Source organism: Zonotrichia leucophrys, chromosome 12 (assembly GCF_028769735.1).
Source record: "Zonotrichia leucophrys gambelii isolate GWCS_2022_RI chromosome 12, RI_Zleu_2.0, whole genome shotgun sequence".
Lineage (NCBI taxonomy): Eukaryota > Metazoa > Chordata > Aves > Passeriformes > Passerellidae > Zonotrichia > Zonotrichia leucophrys.
The window spans coordinates 3,461,631-3,484,345 of record NC_088182.1 but is presented as its reverse complement, the minus strand read 5'-3'; the positions used below and the strand labels follow the sequence as shown (position 1 = coordinate 3,484,345).

The following is a 22,715-nucleotide window of genomic DNA, read 5'->3' as shown; positions in this document are numbered from 1 at the left end:
ACCCAAACAGTGAGAAGACACAAGGATGTGACCAGACTCTTTGCACCATTCCCTCCAACATGATGTGCCTGTGCTGACTTGTGGGACTGGGGGATTCTCTGGCTCCCCAAACTACGACCAACACACATAAAAACACATCCTGATCAATAATTTATCACACTGAGATGGCAGCATAATTAAGTAACCAGAGGGCTATGGGCAAATATCTGGTAGCATAAGGTGCAACGGGCTTTTGGCACGAGTTTTATTTAAACACGTTGGATCAATTTGAATCAATCTGACATGTACACACTTCAGGGCATGGCTAGTTTCAAATCAATTAAACTCCTTATGACTTTATGATTAGAAACCTGAGGTTAAAAACATTAATATAAAATCGCAGTTTATAAAGTGAAAAGTAAAATCCCAGCGTAACGTTTCACGAAGATCACAGGAATCATTATATAAGCTTCATTAAACAAACAAGGTAAGAGTAATTAGGCTGTAAATTGAGCACAGTAGTTAAAAAAAGAGGAAACTATAATTAGGAGGTGATGGCCACTTAGCTAAAGATAAGGAAATATGGAGAAGGGTGCAATTTCAAACAAAAACACAATTGATTTCCTTGTGGGATGGTGCTTCCAAACAAAACCTTCCAGGGCAGAGGCTGGTTGGAGGAAATAGATGCAGGACAAGCAAGCAAAGCAACTGGTCTGAAACTGGCCTGAAAAGAGAGAAAAACCCCACATTAGTCAGCAAGGTACAGATAGTGCTGGTATAAAATAGTGAATAAAATCCTAATTTGTATCATGGCTGTAAGCTGTGCTCTGGAGCTGTGATTCTGCAGAGAACTGAGCAGGTGCTCAGGTTTTCCTGTGGGGAGAATGTACAGGTAAGTCCCACTGACTTACACATACAGGACTAAAATGTGACCATGAACACCTGGACTGGTGAGGAATGGGTCAATGTGGGGGTTTGGAAGCATTTCTAGGGGAAAACCTGCCAGTAAATGTTGCCCTCTTGTGCATTTAGTGTAGGAATTGCCAAATTCAAGCATGCCACCCCTTACTAAGACAACTAACAGAAATCTATGAGAACAAAATCCTTCCAATGAGCATTTAGAGCATGATGATTTTGCTGCTTCTTTGGCTTGGCACAAATGACCCAAACAGATCCAAACCATCCCCAGCATAACTGCATCCTCAAGCAGATCCAGGCCAGCACATCCTTCCAAACACTGTGAGAGAGCCTGTAAGTGATTCCTCTTCAGAAATATGGATAATGATGTTTTATCTGCCCTACCCAAAACATATCTGTTAATACAAAAACCCTCTGTGGATGAGAAAATGGAAGGGGCTTCCCAGGAACTCCATCTCTTCCCACAGGGCATCAATCCCTTCTGAGGGCACTCAGCCACAAGTGCCAAAGGGCAGAGTCCAAAGTCCTCAGAGTTATCAGGAAAACTCATCAGCCTCAGTGAGCTTTGCACGGGGCTGGGTGCCAGCAGATCTCCTTCACTCTTTGTTTTCATGGGGCTGAACACGAGGGGCCCATGCACAGCTGTGAGAACTTAACCTTTGCTCACACCCTCATGGATGGTTCTGTAGAGATGTGCAGGGTCTGAGGAATAAAAGAAGGATCTGAAGGATCCTCCTGTGGAGGATCTGAAGAATAAAAGAAAGATCTTATTTTTTTGCATAAAAATGCAAAATGTAGAATCAGAGAATGATTAGAAGGGACCCTTGAGATCATTTGGGACAATCCTAACTGATTCCAGGCAGATTTCAGCAGACCCTGCCATGCAGGCAGCCCAGGTCAGGAATTGTCCTCTGTGCTGGTGTCACACCCAGTGTGCCCACTCTCACAGCCAGGTGAATAATAAATTTCTCTCATTACAGCCCAGGTGTTTTCAGGCAGCCCAGCTCCGTGTCCTCCTCTCCCCATCCTTCTCCTTGGAGAGCCCCTGACACCCACCCAGGCCAACACAGCCCAGTGTGGAATGTCTGTCTGTCTGTCTGTCTGTCTGTCTGTGGCCAGATGGATTCAGTTCACACATAAAGGCATCTGCTCTCTCCTCCTCTCTCCTCCAGGCTTGCAGGGGGCTGCAGCACCAGGTCAGGCATCATCCCCTGCCCAGAGGGGTCTGAGCAAACACAGGAGCTGTTTCCCAGCCACAAACCCAGCCAGGCCACCAGAGCCTCCCAAACCCCAGCACAGCATCCCAACAGCTCAGAAAATAAGGTATCAGGACTTGAAACAAACCCCAAATCTGCCACTTTGAACTTCTTGGCAACCAGTTCAGAGCCTTTGAAGCTGCATCCCGGTCCCACCTCCCTCCTGGTTCAAACGCAGCCTGCACGCCTCCCTCAGCTGGCCAGCACATCAGGACAGCACATGGACGGGCAGCTGCAGCACCCTGGCCGACCACCAGCACCACAGCAGAGCCTGCAGCACCCCAAAAAACCCAGCAGCACTTCAGCAGAGCCACCAGCACCCCAGGAGATGCACCAGCACCCCGACAGACCCACGGGCACTGGGCAGCACGGGCCAGGAGCTGAGCCTCGAGGGAGAAGGTTGTGGTGAAGGCAGAGGCTGGGGGTTATTGCAGGGAATTAATACACAGAAAGAAGGGATGGGCCACTGTGGTGAAGCACAGGGCCCCTGGGATCAGGCCCTGCATGGTGAGGAATGTGAGTCAGGCCCCACAGCCGTGACCCTGGGTCAGAGCACGGGAGGTTTGACTGGCTGCCCGAGGCTTGGCTGCCTCCCTGGTGGCTTTTGGCTTGGCTTTCAGGGCTGGGATGAATCACTTCTCCACGCTTTTCCTCCTGCCTGGAAAGGTGAGAAACTGCTAAAACCCAGAGAAACCCCTCAAGTCGGTGATATTTCCTGTGGCTTTGCTGCAGGCGCCAGAAACCATCTGACCCCTGGGGAAAGTGTGCAAATGGGAGGAGAAAAACTGGTTCTGTCACACAGGTGCTGGGGCCGTGGTGGCTGGGTGACACTGTCCAGCCTCCTCCCTGCAGAGAACAGGGCAGTGAGCCTTAAGTTTGACTTGGGGGGCTCACAGGAACCCCCCTAGCTGGCAGTGGCACCACAGGGACCTGGTGTGGGGAGTGGGATGGGAAGGGGACCAGCATGGGAGGGTTTTACGAGCTGGCACAGGGCAGGTGGCCAGGGACGCCTGAGCCTGGCCAGGAGCCAGCACGACGCTCCTGCATTTATGAGGGGACCCGCTGGCTTGCCAGGAAATTACACAACAGTTAAATACTTTATACCCTGAACTAGTTTATTAAGGAACTGCTTGGGATTTTTTCACAGAGGGACCGCTCTGGAAAGGATGATGCTGTGAGCAGGAGCTGGCCCCACGATGTGGCACAGGCTGTGACACTGTGTGAGGCTCAGGGACTGCTGCTCCCAGGGAACAGGAGCACAGTGTGCACAAAAGGATTCATCAAACGGGAGATCTCTCCCAGGAGCCTGCAAACAAATCCAGAGGAGCAAATCCCAACAGGCAGCTACAGTTACACATCAGCAAAGTCATGGCTGCAGCACAGGCTGGCAAACCCACATGGGTTTTAATCTGTGAGTGTGGGCAAAACCCACAGTAGGATAAATCCCACAGGAGATAAATGCTTGTTCCAGGCCTGGAATGGACAGGTTCCCACCAGGGCTCCCTGTGCCAGCACCCCTGCCCTGCTGTGCTCTCTGCAGATGGGATCAGACCCCGCTGTGCCTTCTCAGGTCTCCACTAATTTTCCATGGATGCAAAGCCAGCTGTGACTCAGCCCGGGCTCACACACCAGGCAGGCTCTGGAGGCTGCCAGGATGGTAAATGCCAGCACAGAAACTAATGAGGAATCATCCCTGCAGGTGAGGAGTGACTCAGGGGCAGACCCCGGGCTCGCAGGTGCCAAAGCCAACACAGATAAATGACAAACACTAAACCTTGAGACTAGAAATGAAACAATGCACTGAGTGAGAAGGTCACAGTATGGACTGACCAGAACAGTCATCAAGGATGTTGTAGGTAAACAAAGAAAGGAGAAAAAAAATCCCCACATTTTCTTACGGCAGTGAAGGAGCACTGGGCTCTTGTCTGACACCTTGTGCTGGTGGCAGAGGGACTTTGCAATCCAGGGGATTGCACACCCATCCCTACACCCCAGCCAGCCCCAGGGAGCACCCAGTGGCCTCCAGCACAGCAGCAATTGTCTGCAGGGCCAGGGAGGGGAGTGCAACCTTTTCTGATTAGGCAGGATAATCAGAGAGCCTGTAACTGCCAGGGTGGCTCCAACAGGGAGCTCCTCAAAGGAGGCCGTGAAAATCAATCTCAGATTGGATATTGTACAGGAAATTATCTGAGATTGGCTATTAGGAAAATGTTCTTCACTCGAAGGGTTGTCAAGCCCTGGAACAGGCTGCTCAGGGCAGTGCTGGAGTCATCATCCCTGGAGGGATTTGAAAGACATGGATGTGACACTTGGAGACATGGGATTTAAAACATGTGGCACTTGGAGACTGGCACTGGCAGGGCTGGGTTAACAGTTGCACTTGATGGTCTTGGAGATCTTTTCCAACCTAAATGATTCTGTGATTCCATGAAAATTGTCTCTGCCAGCACAAGCCAGCAAGGTGGCACATGGCAGGAGGGGCACGGCCGTGATCGAGGGAACCACGGCCATCCTGCACCTCCCAGTGAGGAGCAGCAGAAAATGAGTTTTCCATGGCCACAACAACTGTCAGCACAGTGTTTGCAGCTCATCCATCACCTCTGCAGAAAACAGGGACGCTGAGTGTGCTGACCTTTCCAGGGAAGCACCGTGCATCCACGGGCCGGCCCTGCCGAGCGGGAGCGCACGGCTTGGCTGCTGCTCTGCCAAAAGGATTTGTGTCTCTCCCCCTGGCCTCCAGGGCACAGGAATCACATCCCTCCAGGACTGGAAGAATGGATTTCCCTTTGGCTTTGCCCAGAATTCAATGCCTTGCTGCACAAGCCTTTCCACAGCACCTGCTCCCTGAGCTCCCACTCTCTCCCTTCTGGCTTTGGAGATGAGGTTGTGGAGATGCTCTGGAGCTCCAGAGTGCTCTGCCCTCATTCCCCTCTGTTCCTGCACAACCCTCTGCTCCTGGACAACTCCTCTCCCTTCTGGCTTTGTTGACAAGGTGCTCTGGAGCTCCAGAGTGCTCTGCCCTCAGCCCCTCTGCTCCTGGACAACCCAGGCACACTCAGCCAGCGGGCACTAGATCATCTACAACTGCTGGAGTGTCACCAGCAAGGATGTGGCAAGCAGCAGCTATGGCCACTCACCCATGAAATGTAAATTTAATGTAAGTATTTGCAATGTAAAGTGCTTTGCACTTTGAAAAATACGCTATTATTTGTGCCTTTTATTGGAGAGAGGGGGGAAAAATATATTCAGAAACAGTCTCTTGTGCGTGTTCAGTTCTTTCTGCCTCCAGAGTTAGGGAGTTTATATTGAAATTTAGCAGCTGTGGGATCTGTGGACCAGCAGTGCCATCACCACTAAATCATCTCTTATTTAGCTAATGCCCTTCATCGCTCGCACTCGCCTGCAAAAGCTGCATCCAGAATAGAAAATCACCTGCCAGGCTCCCAGCACACTGGTCAGGAAAATTCCTCCTTCCCTCAGTTCTTCCAAAATGCATCATCCCAATAATACTAACAATGTATTTATAAATATTTCAGGACTAGTGGGTTTGTTTTTAGGCAGTTATAATATTTTCCTAAAAGTCCTTTTTTTTTTCCCTCTGGTTCTCATTCCCCTTACCAAAAATGTCCACCTCCAAACAGTGAAATCCATTGTGAAGGAATAAATGCATTAAAGACTGTTTAATCCAGTCATGAAATTTTATTCTATTTAATATTATGATAAATAGAATAACTTCCTAGTTAATATCATTAAGGAACTTTTTTTTTAACTGTACTTCTGTAGTTATTAACAAAACAAGAAAAAAGTGTTCACAAACAGAAATATTTCAATTAATTCAAAATATCATGGGTTGGTTTTGTCATTTCCTGACTTTCAAATGCACAGAATCATAGAATTAGAGAATGGTTTGGGTGAGTGGGTACCTTAAAGGCCATCTAGATCCAGCTCTTGTGGCAGGGGGCTGCAAGGGACATTATCAGAGCAGAGCTACCCCCAGCCCAGGTGAGCTGCAGGAGTGCCCTGCACCAGCCTGGTGGCACAGAAAATTGAAGATTGATGATGGTGAAGGAGATTTTCGTCATTTGGTGAGGTAAGAGGCACAGACAAACACTCCTGGGGGCTGCAAGGCTGGGGCAGTGCCCTTCCACCTCATTATGTTCCCCCCAAGCTCCATCTGCTGTCACTGAGGGCTGCACAAGGGGACGTGGTGGCTTTCCAGGGGCTGGCTCCAGGAGACAGCAAAACTTCATCTGAGCACTCTCTAAGCCATAGTGATGATAATAGAAAAAAATAATGAAAGGGAGAAGAGCAAATGTGGGTCAGTAGAAGCTGTACAGGTGGTTCCCCTCAATTTGCTGCACCACAAAGGAGAGTGGGAAGGAAGGAAACCCAGAGCAGAGAAATCCCAAACCTTACAGCCACATCTGCAATGCTGCTGGCATAGGGAGCCAAGGAACAGAGAGCTGCAGGGCAGCAGAGAATTACTATGAAAAACCATCATTTTCTGGCTTAAATCAGTGAAAATTGGGAGTTACCCAGGTAAAGGCTAAAGCAACAACAAAGCAGCAGAAATATCCATCCCAGAGAACCAGATTGTGCTGAACTGACCCCAAACATGAGGGTGGTGGCCCAGGTTCCTCCCTGGGTGCAGAGGTGACACCTGAACATGTGCAGGTGTTTTGGGCAGGGCGGGATGCACTTGGGGAGCCCTTGCTCATGGACCTTCATCCCAGCCATGGTCCCAGTGCCTCCCAGCAGACATCCAGTGCTCCTGTAGGACCTTGCAAGCAAGTGTCCAAGCTGTCCCCAAGGATCTCCATGGGCAGTGAATTGGGTCAGGCTTGGGCTCAGCTCCCCTCACCCCACAGACCCCACAGAGCTGGGGCCATGGGGTCCCAGCACATCCATCATCTCCTCCCTGAGATTCTGCCACTTTCCTGCCCAGTTTTCCTTCTCATTCAGCACACACAGGGATGGGTTAAAACCTAAAGCCATTTATAGTAATTATGCTGAAGGTTGTCTACAGATAATGCAGCAAATAACACTGGATTTGGAAAAAAAAAATCTCCACTCTCAGCTTTAATAAAAGCATTTCAAAGCCCTGGAAGGTTATTTATAGGGTGTGTAAATGTAACTGGAGGGGAGGCAGAGTAAAGGGAGTTCAAAGGGTGTCTGTGAAAAGAAAAAAACCCACTGTGTTATTGACACTGCTTCCTGCTTTCTCACACTCAACAACCTTCTTAAAACAAACTAGAGGAAACAACAACAAAAAAAAGCTACTGAGAGCTATTTGAGATTAAATAATACTTTTTGACAGCTGGTAGGAAAGGGACTGATTCTGCATTCATGCTTACAATAGCATGCTGCTCCCAACCCTGGCTGGCATTGTGGAGGCATCTGAAAGCCCAGAGGGAGCTGAGGGTTGGGGCTGGCATGGGGACAGGGATGGCAGGGACATGGGGACAGGGATGGCAGGGACACAGGGACAGGGATGGCAGGGACATGAGGACAGGGATGGCAGGGACACAGGGACAGGGATGGCAGGGACACAGGGATGGCAGGGACATGGGGACAGAGACAGCAGGAGGATGGTGGCTGTGGGAAGAGCTGAGCTCTCTCCTGCAGCATCAGTGGGCTGAGTTGCTGCCACGAGCTTCTCCCTTGGACCATCATCCCCCAGCATCACCCACAGCTCCAGGGGTATCTTTTAGTCTTTTAGGATAAGTTTTTCATTCCTCCAGGCTGAGCTCACTGCTCTCCATCTCGAGAGGACCCCAATTATTTTGGGATGCTGCTCTGGCACTCACTGCCACTGGGCTTTGGTGGGAGACAGCAGCAGCTGCTGGGGGCTGCCCACGCTGCCTCAGTTCAGGATCCGTGGGAGAAGTTTTCCTGGCAGAAAGTTGGCTTTAGGCAGAAATAAAATCGTGTAGTGCCATCATTTCCTCAGGGCTTTGGAGCATCTGTAGGCTGAACAGGGTTAAGAGAAAGGCTGAGGTCTGCCCTGCAGCAGAAGGATTTTATCCCTTTGGTTCATCCAGCCCTAAGGGGGAAACTGAGGCAGGAGCCCTGCTGTGTCCTGAAGCCCCACCAGGAAACCTGCCCCAATCCTCCAGAGCTGACCTTGCTGCTTCCAAAAAGTTTCCCACTGAGTGCAAATGAAGCCAGGAGCACTGGAACCACAGGCCAGGAAAGCTGCACAAACACAGATCCTGTAAAGTGTCTTCATCTTCTGCTGTTCCCTTAAAATACAAACCAATCAAACCACGAGCTTGTATTCCAGGGAGGAAATCAGTGAGGCTGGCCAGGAGCAGCCTGTCAGCCCTGGGCTCTGCTGATGAGCACTCCCCCATGGCCAGCTCAGTTCGGGGGTTCATCCAGCCCTGCTCCTGCCTGGCTCGGGGCAGAGGCACCTTTGAGCAGAGGGAGGAGGGCTTGGATGTGCTTGGCTGAGCAGAGCAGCTCAGGGAGGAGAGATGCTGGGTGAAAACATCAGCATGTGAGGCACTTTGCTCTTTGCAAAAGCCAGCATGGGGCAGGAGAGATGGGCTGGCTGCTCCCCTCCTGCTCCAGAGCCAGCCAGCCTGTGGGATATTCATTCATTTTGGGTTAACTATCTCCTCCATTTCAGAACAGCTTCCATTTTCCTGATGTCTCGGGGAATGGTTTATGAGGAAATAGAGCCTTGAAGGTGGACAGATGGAGAAAAATCTCCCTTCTCACCAAATTGATCACTATAATCTTTCATCTGCTCAGCGCAGGTCTGGGCTGCTGGCATGTGGAGGTGCCACAGCTTTACCTGTGGATCAGGGTGCCCAGAGGAGAGGAACCCAGGAGCAAGACTGGGAGGAGGATGCACAGCACAAACCCAGACCATGACAGAAGGAAGAGGAAAGGAGATGGGGAGTTCAGATCCAGAGTCCTGAGCAGCCCCAGGGTCTGCCCACAGGGAGCACTGACACAGATTAAATTGCTGCCCTTGCCCCCTCCCTCTGCTGCTGCTGTTCTGGGGTAGGAAGGAGCTCCACATCACTGCTGCTAATCTGGTTCTCATTCCCCTTACCAAAAATGTTCACCTCCAAACAGTGAAATCCATTGTGAAGGAATAAGTGCATTAAATACTGTTTAATCCAGTCATGAAGTTTTATTCTATATAACATTATGATAAAGAAGTGAATTATGATAATCAGGAGAGAAGAGAAACCTGCTGTCCTTGTTATGAAGCACTTGTGTAAGAACACATCCACGCCACAGGCTGTGAGCAAAACTCTGACAGGGCTGGCAGGGACACACTGTGGGACCCCCAGTGTTGGCAAAGTTCAGGAAGGGGTTAAATAAATGCAGCTTCAGGAACTGATTTTGACACAGCTCAACCTGTCTGAGGGCAGGAAAGTAGGCCTTGCAAGGTCGGTTCCGTTCTTGGGTTCCTGGTGCTATGACATCACAGACATACTTTCTCTGCCCAGTTCTAGGGTTGCTGAGCTGAGAACACAACCAGCTCCAGCTGGCGCCAGCAGAAGAAACATCTTCCCCCAAGAGGAAACACCGGTTAGCTGGCTCTGAGCAAAACAAACAAAAATGGATTCAGGGAACCATCCTGACACCCCGAATTCAACCAGGTGTGCTGGGAAGAAGACATGCCGACTGCAGCCTACACATGGCGCAACTCAAGTGCCTACACCCAGACCAGGTGACCCATTTGACCATCACCCTTCTGGTCCCCACACAGTTCCCAATCCTCCTCCTCCTCCCTCAGGACTCACTTTTCGTTTCCAGGCTGTCCAAACTGCTCAGGAGAGCAGGCCCAGACTGCCCCGGCCTGCTCAGGGGTGCCAGGCCAACGGACCTGCCATGGCGGGGCCTCTTGCCAGAATCTCCAGCAGCAGCAGAAGTAAATCCACAGCTGAGGTAAGCACATCCAGGGGATGTTGGACAAGCCATGGGGTGGGGCAGTCTCTGAGCCAGCTCCCAGGCAGATCCCCCACATCCTTCCCTCCTTTGGCTCCAGCCACTCCCACGACTCTCAATTAACATTTAAGATTTCACTGAATAGCTGGCTGATTTATTTCATTTCTAGGGCCAGTAATTTATGGAAATATATTCTTAAAAATCAAACAGAATGCACTTTACTAATAGCTGGGCCATTCTCTGACATTTTGCAGAGTAAATGAGCATTTGTGCCCAATGGCGTGTTGTCCCATGACTGAACCCCTATAAAGGGCTTAAAAAATACCTATTAGCCAAGCTCATTAGCTTAAATATCATTAAAATAAATTATATTTCTCTACACACAGGCCCCAAAGTGAACACTACTCTCAGTGGTTACAGGTCAAATGCTCACTTACTCTAAGGACTCTGAGCTGAAAATAGAAAGGGTGTTAAAATTAGTTTACACATCTGCAGTGGTACAGAAATGATGTGCCCGTGCCTCACTGATCAGTTTGAAAGCGTTAACATTGCATATGCTGATTTTTCTTTTCCAGAAACATCAACGTAACGATTTCCTGCTGGCTCTGTGAACATTAAAAATATCTTTACCTGCATTGTTCAGCGTTTTAGATTTATTTGCGTATCCATTCTCCTGTTTAGACATCCAGCTGAAGGGAATAATTCAAAGCTGGTTTATTTTGGTGTAGCTCCGTTTCTCCCATTTCTGGTTTCAGTTTAGGGGGGGTGGTTTGTTTATTTTCCCATTAACCAGGCGTAAAATAAACAAAAGTAGCACCAGCTCCAGTGCAGCCCCAGCAGCTCAATTAGGCTGATTTAAAGCTCTCCCCATCAGCAGGGCTGATTTACAGCCCCTGCCCGGCGCCGCATGGGCCTGTTGAGCTCCACACTGCTCTGTCCCCAGAGCTGCCACCAAGGGACTGCTGCCACCCCAGAGCTGCCACCAAGGGACTGCTGCCATCCCAGCCCTGTCCCCAAGGGACTGCTGCCATCCCAGCCCTGTCCCCAAGGGACTGCTGCCATCCCAGAGCTGCCACCAAGGGACTGCTGCCATCCCAGCCCTGTCCCCAAGGGATTGCTGCCACCCCAGCCCTGTCACTAAGGGACTGCTGCCATCCTAGCCCTGTCCCCAAGGGACTGCTGCCATTCTAGACCTGTCCCCAAGGGATTGCTGCCACCCCAGCCCTGTCCCCAAGGGGCTGCCATCCCATCCCAGCCCTGTCCCCAAGGGACTGCTGCCATCCCAGCCCTGTCCCTGGCTGTTGGAACCCAGGACATTCCTCTGGCTGCCCTGGGTGACTCCAGACCCCGGCAGGGGCTCAGAGACCTTGGCACAGATTCAAAGTCAAAACCACCTGTGCCTTTGATTTTAACCCATGGAAACAATTACCAACTTTGTGTGAGGATTTACAAGCCACAAGAGTTTGAGTAGAATGATAGTTAATTCACAGGGTGTAAAAGTAGAATGTTGGGGTTTTTAGAATGGGGGTTCCGGGGGCAAGATGGAGGAATCTGGGTGTGTCCAGTTCTTCTTCTTTTCTTCTTGTCCTCCATCTTCTGCTGCGATGGTGACACTTCTGGATTGGTTTAGAGTAGAGACAGACTGTCTAACACAGGTGATAGGTATTGGAAAATTATTGTAAATAAAGTACATGTAGTTTTTAGTATAAAAATATAACACCACCCCAAGGGCAGGGACTGTGCCACAGCCCAACTTGCTGGACAGATCTCAGCAGGTCAGAGAAAGAATGGAATAGATAAGGGAAAATAAACAACCTTGAGAACCAGAGCTGAGGAATCTCGACTTCTTTCTTGATCACGGGGCTGGGAAAAAAAAGACTTTTTAATACTTTGGGAGCCATTTCAGCAACAACAATCCAACACCCAGCCAGGATGTGCCAATGGTTCCCTGGTGGCCCACAAAGCACCATCCTCACCCAACAAACAAGGCAGTGTGTACAGGGGCACCTGGAGATAGTGCAGCAGCAGGCAATGGACCTTCAGCCCACAGAGCAGGTATTTCTGAAGGGCAGAGATGATGGTTTAAGTTGTGGTGGCTCTGTTGAACCCATGCTGCCAAAAGGGAGCTTGTCCTTCTCTTTCTTGTTATGCCTCAACACCGAGCTGTTCCCAAAACTCAAAATAGTTGCATTTGTGTGATTGTAGGGGTTTAAAAGTCTGGAGAGGGACTTTTCACAAGGATTGTAGTGACAACCTGAAGGAGGGCAGGTTTAGATTTTACACTAAGAAGAATTTTTTCTCTGTGAGGGTGGGGAGGTTCAGGGTGCCCAGAGAAGCTGTGGCTGCCCCTGAAACCCCTGGAAGTGTCCAGGGTCAGGTTGGATGGGGCTTGGAGCAGCCTGGGACAGTGGAAGGTGTCCCTGTCCAGGGGCAGGATGGTCTTCAGGATCCCTTCCAACCCATTCTGTGATTCCATGATTTTTGTTGGAATATGGAAGTGAATAGGACGCAGTGCCATCACCAAGGACATAACTGGGGGGTGTGATTGCAGAGAGGTCACACAGCCCTTGCTGTGCCCTACTCGACCCCACGTCATGGGCAAGGGGATCCGGGGTGGCTCCAGCGGCCCTGGGCTGAATTTGCAGAAGTTCAAGTTACTGATGAATAATCTCGTCACAGCACAGCGAACACGACAACCCACAGAGCGATTTTCACAGCCAGCTCCTGACAGGCTGAAGCAACAAGACCTTTTGACCTGGAAAGAACACCCTCCCAAAACGCTGCTGGGGCAGGTACCTGCACCCCAACCCCACAGCTGCACACCAGGGTTGATCTCAGCCACATCAGGAGAGAAAAGCACATTACAACCAAAGCAATCCGTGTCTTGCTATTCTCAAAGCATCCCACGAGTTGTATTTTCCTTGTTAGCAGCACCTCAAGAACATTGCTGGCAGTGTAAGAGAAACCCAGCGCTGAGGTCCCCCCGTCCGGGCTGTGACAGATTGCTCGGAGAAACAACGCGGTGATTGAGGAGCCGGACTAATCACAGCAATTGATATAAATTACCGTGTCAGCTACACCGATGCCGCAGTCTGCAGGTTCACACCTCATTAAGCTTCCAAGTGCCAAATGAATCAACAGGGTTCAGCAGAACCATTCTTAATTAATTGTTGTAGCAATAGGGAAAAAGTAACGGAAAAAGAGAATCAGAAGTCCCGGCGCAGGCGGGCGGGCTTGCACAGACTGAAACTCTGCTCCGATTTAGCATTTCAGATTAAAGACGCCCACGGATTAATCTCAGCCGGCAAAGAATTGCCTGGGGCTGGTTTTGGACTAGGGTGGAGTGAAAATTCAGGCTGGCGACTTGCAGACGTTTTTCCTCGAGTTGTGCAGTGAGTTTTGCATGGAGCTCTTGTGTCGCCTGTGAAATCTCCAGGCTTTGATTTCCCACCCCACCCGCAGCGGGCAGAGGCCACTGCTGGGCACCTCTTGGAGCCGATGGAAATTGCAATTCAGCAGCTTATTCTGAAGCCAGATGTGTCCATTTTTTCCTGTCTATATTCCCCAAAGCAAGATGCAAATTTAGCAGGGAGGGACGAGGCCTGGAAAGCCGCGGTCTCACCTCTGGCCGCGCTCCCAGCCTCTTTCTCCATGGACTCCACCATGCCAGGCTGCTGGAAGGACACAAAGTCAGGCTTGGGACAGAGCAGCAGCAGCCACAACTGAGTTTGAAAAGCAAAGGGTGCCCTTGTCGTTGGAGGGGGTTTTCCTGAGGTCTCATCCAAGATGGGAAGTCGGGATGCTCAGGGAATGCTGAGGAAAGGCCAGCACAGCTTGTGGGCCCTCGGTGGCTGAGCACAGAGCACAGAGCCAGCCTCCACAGGCACTTCTTGTGGCATCTTTAGCATGGATTCCCCTCAGCAGAGCAGCAGCAGCAGCTCCCCAGAGTGGAGCCAGCCCAGCAGGCCCGTGGAGCGGATCCAGCCGGGCCTGCGGCTCCCGCTCTCCAGGGGAGGTTTGGATATCTCCTCCTGCCTTCCCTCGCGCGCGTTCCGCCAGCTTAAAGCCTCCCTGGAGCTCCCATCTGCTCACCACACAGCTTGTAATTGTGTGTGTAATGCGAGGGGCAGTCCAGCACTCAAACCACATTCCCAGCCTGGGATGTCTCTGGGTGTTTGCACTTTCCCCACCACTGCCACTCATCCGGCCCGTTCTCCCTGATCTGTCCAACATCCATCCTGTGCTGGTATCCCAGCCTGGAGCTGGCACTGCCCTGATCTATCCAACATCCATCCTGTGCTGGTATCCCGGAGCTGGCACTGCCCTGATCTATCCAACATCCATCCTATGCTGGTATCCCAGCCTGGAGCTGGCACTGCCCTGATCTATCCAACATCCATCCCATGCTGGTATCCCGGCCTGGAGCTGGCCCTGCTCTGCTCCAGCCTTCAGGCCCAGGCACACCAGATCACCCAGTTTCTCTGCAGCACTGATTAACCTGTAATCTCAGTAACCTGCCAGTGAAATGTAAATGGGAGAGAAAAAGGGAATGTGAGCGCAGATTTCAGCTCTTTTCTGCTTGTGGCTGGGGAACACCACTGCCTGGCAAGGGAGATTTAATGCTGGAATATTAAGGGATGTGGGGTGCCAGGAGTGTAAGGGAGGTGCCCATGGTCACTCAAGAAACAGAGTAATGAGTCAAAATTACCCATCCTCAGTCCTCACTGTGCCTGGGGTGGGATCCAGTGGAAATACCCAGCTAGTTTAAAGGAACTCAGGACTGTTTTAAAGCAACATTAGCAGCCAGGAAAAGCTGATCCTGCAGCTCCAGCCCTTTCTGCAGGGCCTGGTTGGGTCAGAGCCCATGGGGAAGGAGGATCCCTGAGCAGACACATGCTCAGGGCTGGGCATTCCCAGCACAAAACCTCCTGCATTCCCACAGACACGTGCACCAGGGTCTGCTTCACATTATCAATGAAAATATCTTCCCATGACTCACCAAAGTCCAACAGATTCTCTTAATGGAAAGTCTGTGACTTTCCTCACATGGAATCACTTCTCCTACCGAGCTAATACATCACTATTTTCTTTAGTTTCCCTTTTCCCCATATAAATCTCTACTTAATTAATAAAGCCAGAAATTCTTTAAGAGAAAATATCTAAACTGTATTTCTAAGTCTCAGAAAGACTGTTCTACCAACTAGCAGTATTTAAAAAAATATATTAATAGCTGTTTGAGAACGAGGTTTTGATAAATTTTGGTCCAGAAACACTTGTATTATAAATATTTATATTACAAATATTTTGTTCTTTTACGCTTATTACTACAAATCAGCGTGACAACATTTCTGCCCTTGTTTTATTTTAAGGGAGTTAAGGTGCAAATTGGAGGATTAGCAATCCAAACAGAATAGCAGGAATACAAACAGGCTTCCAAGCCAATTGCCAAAGAGTCTCTGTTCTCAAGGAGGAGCCCAGCACAGGAAGGAAAGCAGGTTCTTGTGTGGAAAGTCTCTTCACACCTTAATTACAGCTCCTGCCAACCACTTCAGCTCTGGAGAGGGATGTTTTCTCTGGTGAGAGGATACCATTAGCACAAGGAGCAGCATCCAGGGAAAGCACCTCGCAGGGGGAACTCCTCAGGCTTCTGTTTTCAGCCACTTTGAAAAGCAAATTGATTAACACACACACACACACACACGGCCTTCCCTGCCCGTGCTGGCTTTGCACTGACACCCAACAGCTCTGCAGGTTATAATCGAAGTGTGATTTAGGACTTTCCATTAGGGTCATTAAGAGCAGGGTGTTAAGGCTCCACGGGCTGTTTCAGCTATCAGAATGCTGGAATATGCTGAGCTGAAAGGGACCCATACAGATTATCCAAATGCAGCTCCTGTCCTGCACTGGACGCCCCAAGTGTCCCACCCTGTGCCTGAGAGCATTGTCCAAACCTGCTGTGTAATAAATACATTCTGAAAAGGCACATCACTGCAATTATTCATAGCTCAAACCTTCAAGATTTCAGAGCATAATCACGTTAGCACCAGGATCTTCTTGGAATAGAAATTTATCCCAATTTTTAGGTTATGCTATTGCCCCTGCTCTCTGAGAGCCTCCCCTCCCTCCACACCGAGACCAGTGGGGTTTGCTGTCGGACATGTGAAGGTAAAAGGCAGCTTTCCATGGTGCCCCATGGCAAATCCTTGTCTAATCCTTCACACCGTGAATAAAGGGCTGGAGCCGTGCCAGGCACCTCGGCTCAGTTTCACAGCTCCCGACCGTGGCACCCGCAGCTCTTTGATGCTGCCTGAGTGGATGCAGCTGGGACGGTGCTGCAGGATCACCTGGACACAGCCAAGCCTGCCCAGGTTGTGAGCAGCTCCTCACAGCCCTGCCCTGCCGTGCAGAAACCACAAAAAACTGCTGAGGCAATTTAAAACCCTGCAGGATACACAGCATGACTTTAACTTTGATAGCGTTCCCCCTCCAGGTGTGTTATTCCCAGGATGTCACAGCCCCTGTGTGCGGCTTGTTACCTGGCACACGGCAGGTTCTGGGCAGTTTTTACCCCTCAGGTATTTTCCAGTCGGACTAACAGGCTGATTTGCTGAGTTACCTGCTGGCAGCAGCAGGAGAATGAGCAGCACATTCCCCACTGCCACCCCTGATCCATCAGCCATCCTGGCAGGGAGAATCAGCTGTGGAGGGATAAAGCTCCTTGTTCAGGACAGCAAATGCTGACAGCTCATCCCGTGCTCCCCTGGGATTCTCCTGGATTCTCTGGATTCTCCCTGCACTGGCTCCCCCAGTCCTGAGCAACTTCTTCCCAAACCCACAGCACAGGAAGCACACTTGCTGTTTTTGTAATGTCATCACTGGAGCCCAGATCCACAGCTCGCATGCTTTGACCTTGTCTGCTGCACTCCTGCATTCAGATTTTTAAATTAATCATCTCATTCCAGGTAAGTGCTTTTAAATTCGGCCGAATGGGGCGTGAATCCTGCTGGATGGGGAGCGCAGGTCTCTGCAGTGAGATGGATGAAGCCCTGCTGCACTCCCCGTTTTGTTCCGAGGCTGCAGCAGCAATTGCCTGCTCTAATTCGAATGGGAAGCCTCGCTGTAGGGTAATTAAGCACGTGGGGAGCTCAGGAGAGCCGCCTGCCAGCACCTGGCTCTGGGATTCCCTTCCAGAGGCACCTGCACTAGATGGTAATTCCTTCCCTCCATTTCCCACTCCGTTCCCAGCCTCTCCCGGCAGCTCAGCTCGCAGAACAGATGGAGCAATCACCCTCCTCCTCCTCCTCCTCCTCCTCCTCCTCCTCTCCCCAGCACGGACCCCTGCTGCTGCCAGCGCCTCGTGCCGCTGTAATACACATAATTAGGCAAATCAATGGACAATGCAGCATATTAGGGGAGGTGGAGTTACATCAAGGCAAAATACGCATCCCTATTTATTTACCGCAGGAAATGGGACATTTCTGTCTAATTGCCAAAAATTGCGGGCAGGAGATGGAGTGTAATCACAGCCCTGGCAGGTAGGGTGCAGCCAGCAGGTCACTTACCCACCTTGTCTGGGGCACAGCTGAGGGGAACCCGCTCTCATCTTGATATTCTGTTGATTTATGCTTTAAACATCTCATTACCATTGATGAGTTACGCTCCCAAATCTCTCACACATCCGTAATTAGAGAGAGGGATGTTTGCAGCCATCCACCCCACCACTGACTCCAGACCAAAAGCAAAAGTGGAGGCTGCAAAATGGAAAATGCAAAGAGCAGCAGTGCCTGCCCTCCCTGGGAAGCCAAGCACACACAGCTGGCTCCTGACTGAAGAAGGGGCTGCTGAAATTCTCCTCCTGTGGCTCCCCAGCTTTGTTTAAGCTCAGAGCTGGCTCCCTGCTCAGCAGCTTCTCTGCTCTGCTCCTTCAGCCCTCGCAGCTCCCACCCCGTGGGAAGCAGGACATGGTGAGCTCCCACCACATCCCAGGGGCAGAATAGAAAATAAAAAATAATATTGAATAAAATATGTGGAATTAAAGAGTGAGTGTGCTGCAGATGAGCACCGTGTGAGCAGAGGTGGGACCTTGGGGAACAGGGTGACACTCAGGAAGGGGGCTCTGCATGGAGAACAGGGGTACAAGGCAAATCAGTGATGAGATAGAGAGGCTTTTACAATTTTGGGCTCTTCTAGGAGGGTGATCCTCCTGCCAGGAGGAAATCTGTTTCCAGACCTTGCACACATTCAGGTTTTACCCTGGGTTATGGATAAAGTCAGCTGTGCCCCTGCCTGAGGAAAGGAGCTGTCCCAGAGAGCCACCAAAGCCCTGTTCAGGGGCTGCTGAGATGCCCTGGGCAGAGGGCTCAGGGTGTTTTATGGAGCACAGCCCAAGCCTTCAGACACGTCACATTGTTAGGAGGTTTCTGGGATCTGATTTTGGTCAGCTCTGTCAAATTTCCAGGGATTTGGAGGAGCAGTGAGTGCAGCTGGTGTGGGTGAGCACCACAGCTCCCAAGGCACCAATAGCACCTCGAGTCACTTGGATACACAGAAAGGTATTTAAGAATACATCAGAAATTGCAGATTTTAGCTTCTCATCCTTGCTCTGCACATGTCAGTAGCAGACAGAGAAATCTCCACTGTCAGATTTGAGTTTTACTCCTTTTTACTCTATTTCTGTGCTCCTTTTGCAGAGTTTGGACCTTCCTGAGTTAGGCCTGGTATACCTCTGTGAAACTGGGGATTATTTCATTTAAGTCACTCAGCACATCAGCATTAAAGAGAGAGACTGAGTACAGAGCTCCTGGGATCACTGGGGAGTTACATTATCAGACCTTGCTGCTTTCTAGACCTGAAACTTTTTGTCCTTTTCCCTGCTTATCAGCTCTCCCACAGAAATGAGCTGCTCTTGGGTCAGAGCTGCCCTTCATGGAGCTCTGCCAACGCCTTAGTCCCCACCTAAGGGACACACATCTTGTTTTTGTCTCCAAGCATCCTCACAGTGCCACCAACCGTGCTCAGCTGCTGCTGTGTGCTGCCTTATGATATGAGAAAACACTTAAAGAAATGCAAACCAACTGGTCTGATCTCAGGTCACCAAACTCAGCATTTGTCAAAGCAGGACTGTTACTTCTCCACAGCCTAAGGATGTAAAAATAGCCTGATTTATGGGCACCACAATACTACAAACCCAGAGCTGTTGTGTCAGTGCCAAATCATGCCTCACATGTGCCCACGTAGCAGGAAAAGGGGGAGGAACAGATCCACGAGAGGCTCAGGGAACGCTTGGGTGACTCACACAACTGCCACAGACACGTTTGTTTGTTTGCTCTGAAGGTATAAATGTCATCCACTGCTGGAATGCCTAGGAAGGGCCTGCAGGTTCCCATGGGACATTCACCCTGTCCCTTCAGGCCTTGGGGACCCTCTGTGCCACCGCCCAGGTGCCACCACAGCGGCTCCACATCCATTTTCTTCTCCCAGCTTATCTCCCCCTGGCTTTGGAGTGCATTCTTCCTTATCTTGGAGACAAATGGCCTCCACGGAGAGCTCGGAGCAGCAGAGCCATTTATCTGCCTGACACGAGTTTCCCTGTTTGTTTTCTGCAGCCTTGAGCCACGGGCTGGGCTGTGACAGCGCTCAGCTGTGGCGCTGCTGGAGGGTCACCCGGCCCCTTCACTCAGGCCTCTGAATCAATGCCGTGCCCATATTTATCATTTATTGCACTAAATCAAGTCCAATCGATGCTTTCTTGTTTTTGACGTGCAGCAAAGCCCTTACAAGCTTTTCACAAATCTGTTTGGAATCAAGGAAAGCCAGGGGGAAAAAAAAAGATATTTAATCAATTCAGCTCTAATTTTTGATTTGGAGAGAGAGGAAAATGTGGCACTGTTCCCATGAGAAAAAGGAATAAAAATCAAAACCCGCTTCTGTTTAGCTCCTTCTGATGGTTTCCAGCACTTCACTTGTTGCTTTTAACACCTTAAAGTACTACATGAACAAGCAAGTCCCTAAGACATCTCCATCCTTTTCTAGCCAACTTCAGGATGCAAAGGCCTCCCTTCTAAATAAATGTGACTTCTCAGGAGTTCCTTTTTGTGTGTGTTTGTGGGGTTTTTTTGTTGTTGTTTTCCTTTTGTTCTGTTTTCTTTTGGTTTGGTTTATTTTATGCTTTATTTTCCCAAATGTTGGTATTTTACAGACTCGATAAGCCTCAATTTTGGCTAAACAGTATTAAAGCTCCACTTTTCTTTTAGAGGTGTCTCTGTGCATACTTTCTGGAGAAACAAAGCTTTCCTTTGACAGGCACTGCTCATCCTGACCCTCCACTGTGCTGGGCAGTTCAGCCTCAGGTGGAATTCTGATCACAGAATTTCAGGCAAATACTTCACACCCCACCCCTAGAGAGGTCACTTCAAATTGCCATCAGTCAATCCACAGCAATCAACACCCCTTATCAGCTCCACAACCAGAAAACAGAGTTTCACACAGATTTCTCCAGCCCCTGGGCAGCTGCAGAAGCTCCTGAGCTCATCTCTGGAATTTGGGGAGAGCAGGACCATTGCTCTTCTCTTCTGAAGTGCATTTCCCCATTCTCTCAGACTTTGGCAGCTCTGGTGTGGATTTTATTGCTGGCATTTAGAAGAATGAGTGCTCCCTGCCACACAGGATGGGAAAGGTTTCTCCCCCAGGGAACAGAACACAGAGACCGATTAAGAGAGCAGCAGGTATTTAAGAACATAAAAAATATTGGCAGGTGAGGGCTGCAGCTCTCACTGAGCAGGAGCTGCTGCAGGAACAGAGCTCACCTGCTGCTTTCCAGCAGGGAACAGCACTGGGGAAGAATAAGTCCTTTAGCTTAGGATTTTTGTACACTTTGATAGAAAAAAGGTTGAAAAGTAATCAAAACTTGCTTCTGCAGAGGAGTGAATCAGATGCTCCTGTTGGGTCTGGGCTCCTGCTGAGCCACTCCTGGTGGTCCACGCTCCATCTTCCCAAATCCTCATGCAGAAATTGGCTGACAAAAAAGGAGATGATTGGGAGCAGCCACCTGATTACACCAACATAAATTAGCTAACAAACTGTGTTAACCTGACTGGATTATTTGAGCATTTTAAAGGCAAGAAAGGATAAATGAGTTGGCCAAAGCTGTGGGCCACACCAACAAAGCCAGGACTGCCCAGGCCAGGTTTGCTCTCAGTCCTGCTCCAAGACCCACAAAGGACGTTGTTCCTTCACTCTGGTTCAACCTGCTGTGGTGGAACTGAGAGCATCTGCAGAAAAACATTAAATAATTGGGATTTCTGTTCTTTAAACAGCAACAGAAGTGTCCACACATAGAAACTGCTCAAAAACAGCACACAAAAAAAAAAAAAGAACACATGACAAAACTGCTGAAAGAACTTAGGAGGAACTGCAGAAATTTAAACTTTATCTCACACATAAAAGACACAACCATTGGGATCTTGTATTGATGGCATAGAAATTTATTTTGTACAAAAAATACAGAATTTATATATTTCAAAATAATTTACCATCACTATTTAAACTTTTAAAGTTATAACCATTATTTGGAATGGTTTACTACAAAGCATTTTAAAATAACAGTACAACGGCATAAACAAGTTTATCCAAACATAATGAGGATATTTTTCAAGTAAATCCCAACAGCTAGAGAAAATTAAAATGAGTCATTTCAGTTATATTTGATTAGGACATCATTCTATCACTGAATAAGCTTAATGAAAACAGTTTCTAGAAGTTTATTGAAATTATATTAGACTGTTGAAAGTATCAGACTGTTGAATTGGACAAAAATAAAAATTAACTGCAAGAGTATCACACAGTCCTATCAATTCTTTTCAAAGCAGTCTTGTCCTCCAACAAAAACAGAAAAACATTTTTGTGCAGCACAGGACAGCCTTGGGACAGCTCATTCTAGAACAAGCTGTGAGCTCACGGGTCACACTGTGCTCCTGCTCAGTCCTTTAGTCTTCATCTTCATTTGTGCTGCAGAGAAAAAGCAACGGGTTGGGCTTGGGAGACACCTCCAAGAAATTTCCCTTCCCAGCAGCATCCTCTGAAAATCTGTCAGGCTCGGGTACAGGGTTTCCTTCTTGTTCCTGTGAAATGCAGCCTGCAGTATCCAATCCTTCAGGCTGCTCTGAAAGTCTCATTGCAGACTGGATTTGCATTTCTAATTCTTCTATCAGTTTTCCAGGAGGAGCCGTAGATTGCAAGGAAACCTTTGATTTCCCATCGCCGACCTCCATGGCCCAAGTGTCCGTGCCCTGCCTCAATCCATTACAGCCGATAAGTGGAGCTGTCCTCTCCTCCTGCAGCGTGCCTTGCAAAGAATTTATTTCCCCATCTTCACTGGTCGAGGACTCCTGCTCATCTGAATCAGAGCCTTCTGTCTCAGATGATGAAGTGCTGCTGGATTCTTCAGAGTCACTTGTCTCCGACTCGGAGCAAAGCAGCTGTTGCTTGGAAACTGTGCCAGCAGCTTTTAACGCCTTCTCTTCCTGCTGCACCAGCACTGCTGCTGCCTCCAGCTCTTCCAGCTCCAGCCCCATGTGGGACTTGCTGAGCGTGGTTTTCTGCAAGGACTCACAGAGTGCAGCCAACTTTTTTGACCTTTAACAAAGAACAAGATAT

The 22,715-nt window shown here is 49.4% G+C and overlaps 1 protein-coding gene and 1 long non-coding RNA gene across 4 annotated transcripts in view; one reads left to right on the top strand and one right to left on the bottom strand.

Annotated features, from left to right (window-relative positions):
• Positions 1–572: 572 nt before the first annotated feature.
• The window catches only part of SHQ1 (SHQ1, H/ACA ribonucleoprotein assembly factor), a 58,324-nt gene continuing 36,181 nt past the window's right edge, over positions 573–22,715 (bottom strand). Inside the window, exon 12 of one of the 3 annotated variants that reach the window (XM_064724394.1) lies at positions 573–703. In XM_064724394.1, coding sequence (XP_064580464.1) covers positions 580–703 — 124 coding nt within the window. In that variant the 3' untranslated portion in view covers positions 573–579. Of the gene's footprint in view, positions 704–21,516; positions 22,695–22,715 lie in introns of those variants that run through there. The other 2 variants (XM_064724392.1, XM_064724393.1) reach the window with 2 other exon arrangements.
• Positions 9,669–10,695, top strand: LOC135453122 (uncharacterized). The gene is made up of 3 exons (XR_010441776.1): positions 9,669–9,843; positions 9,930–10,061; positions 10,637–10,695. It is a non-coding gene; the product is annotated as an uncharacterized LOC135453122 (long non-coding RNA).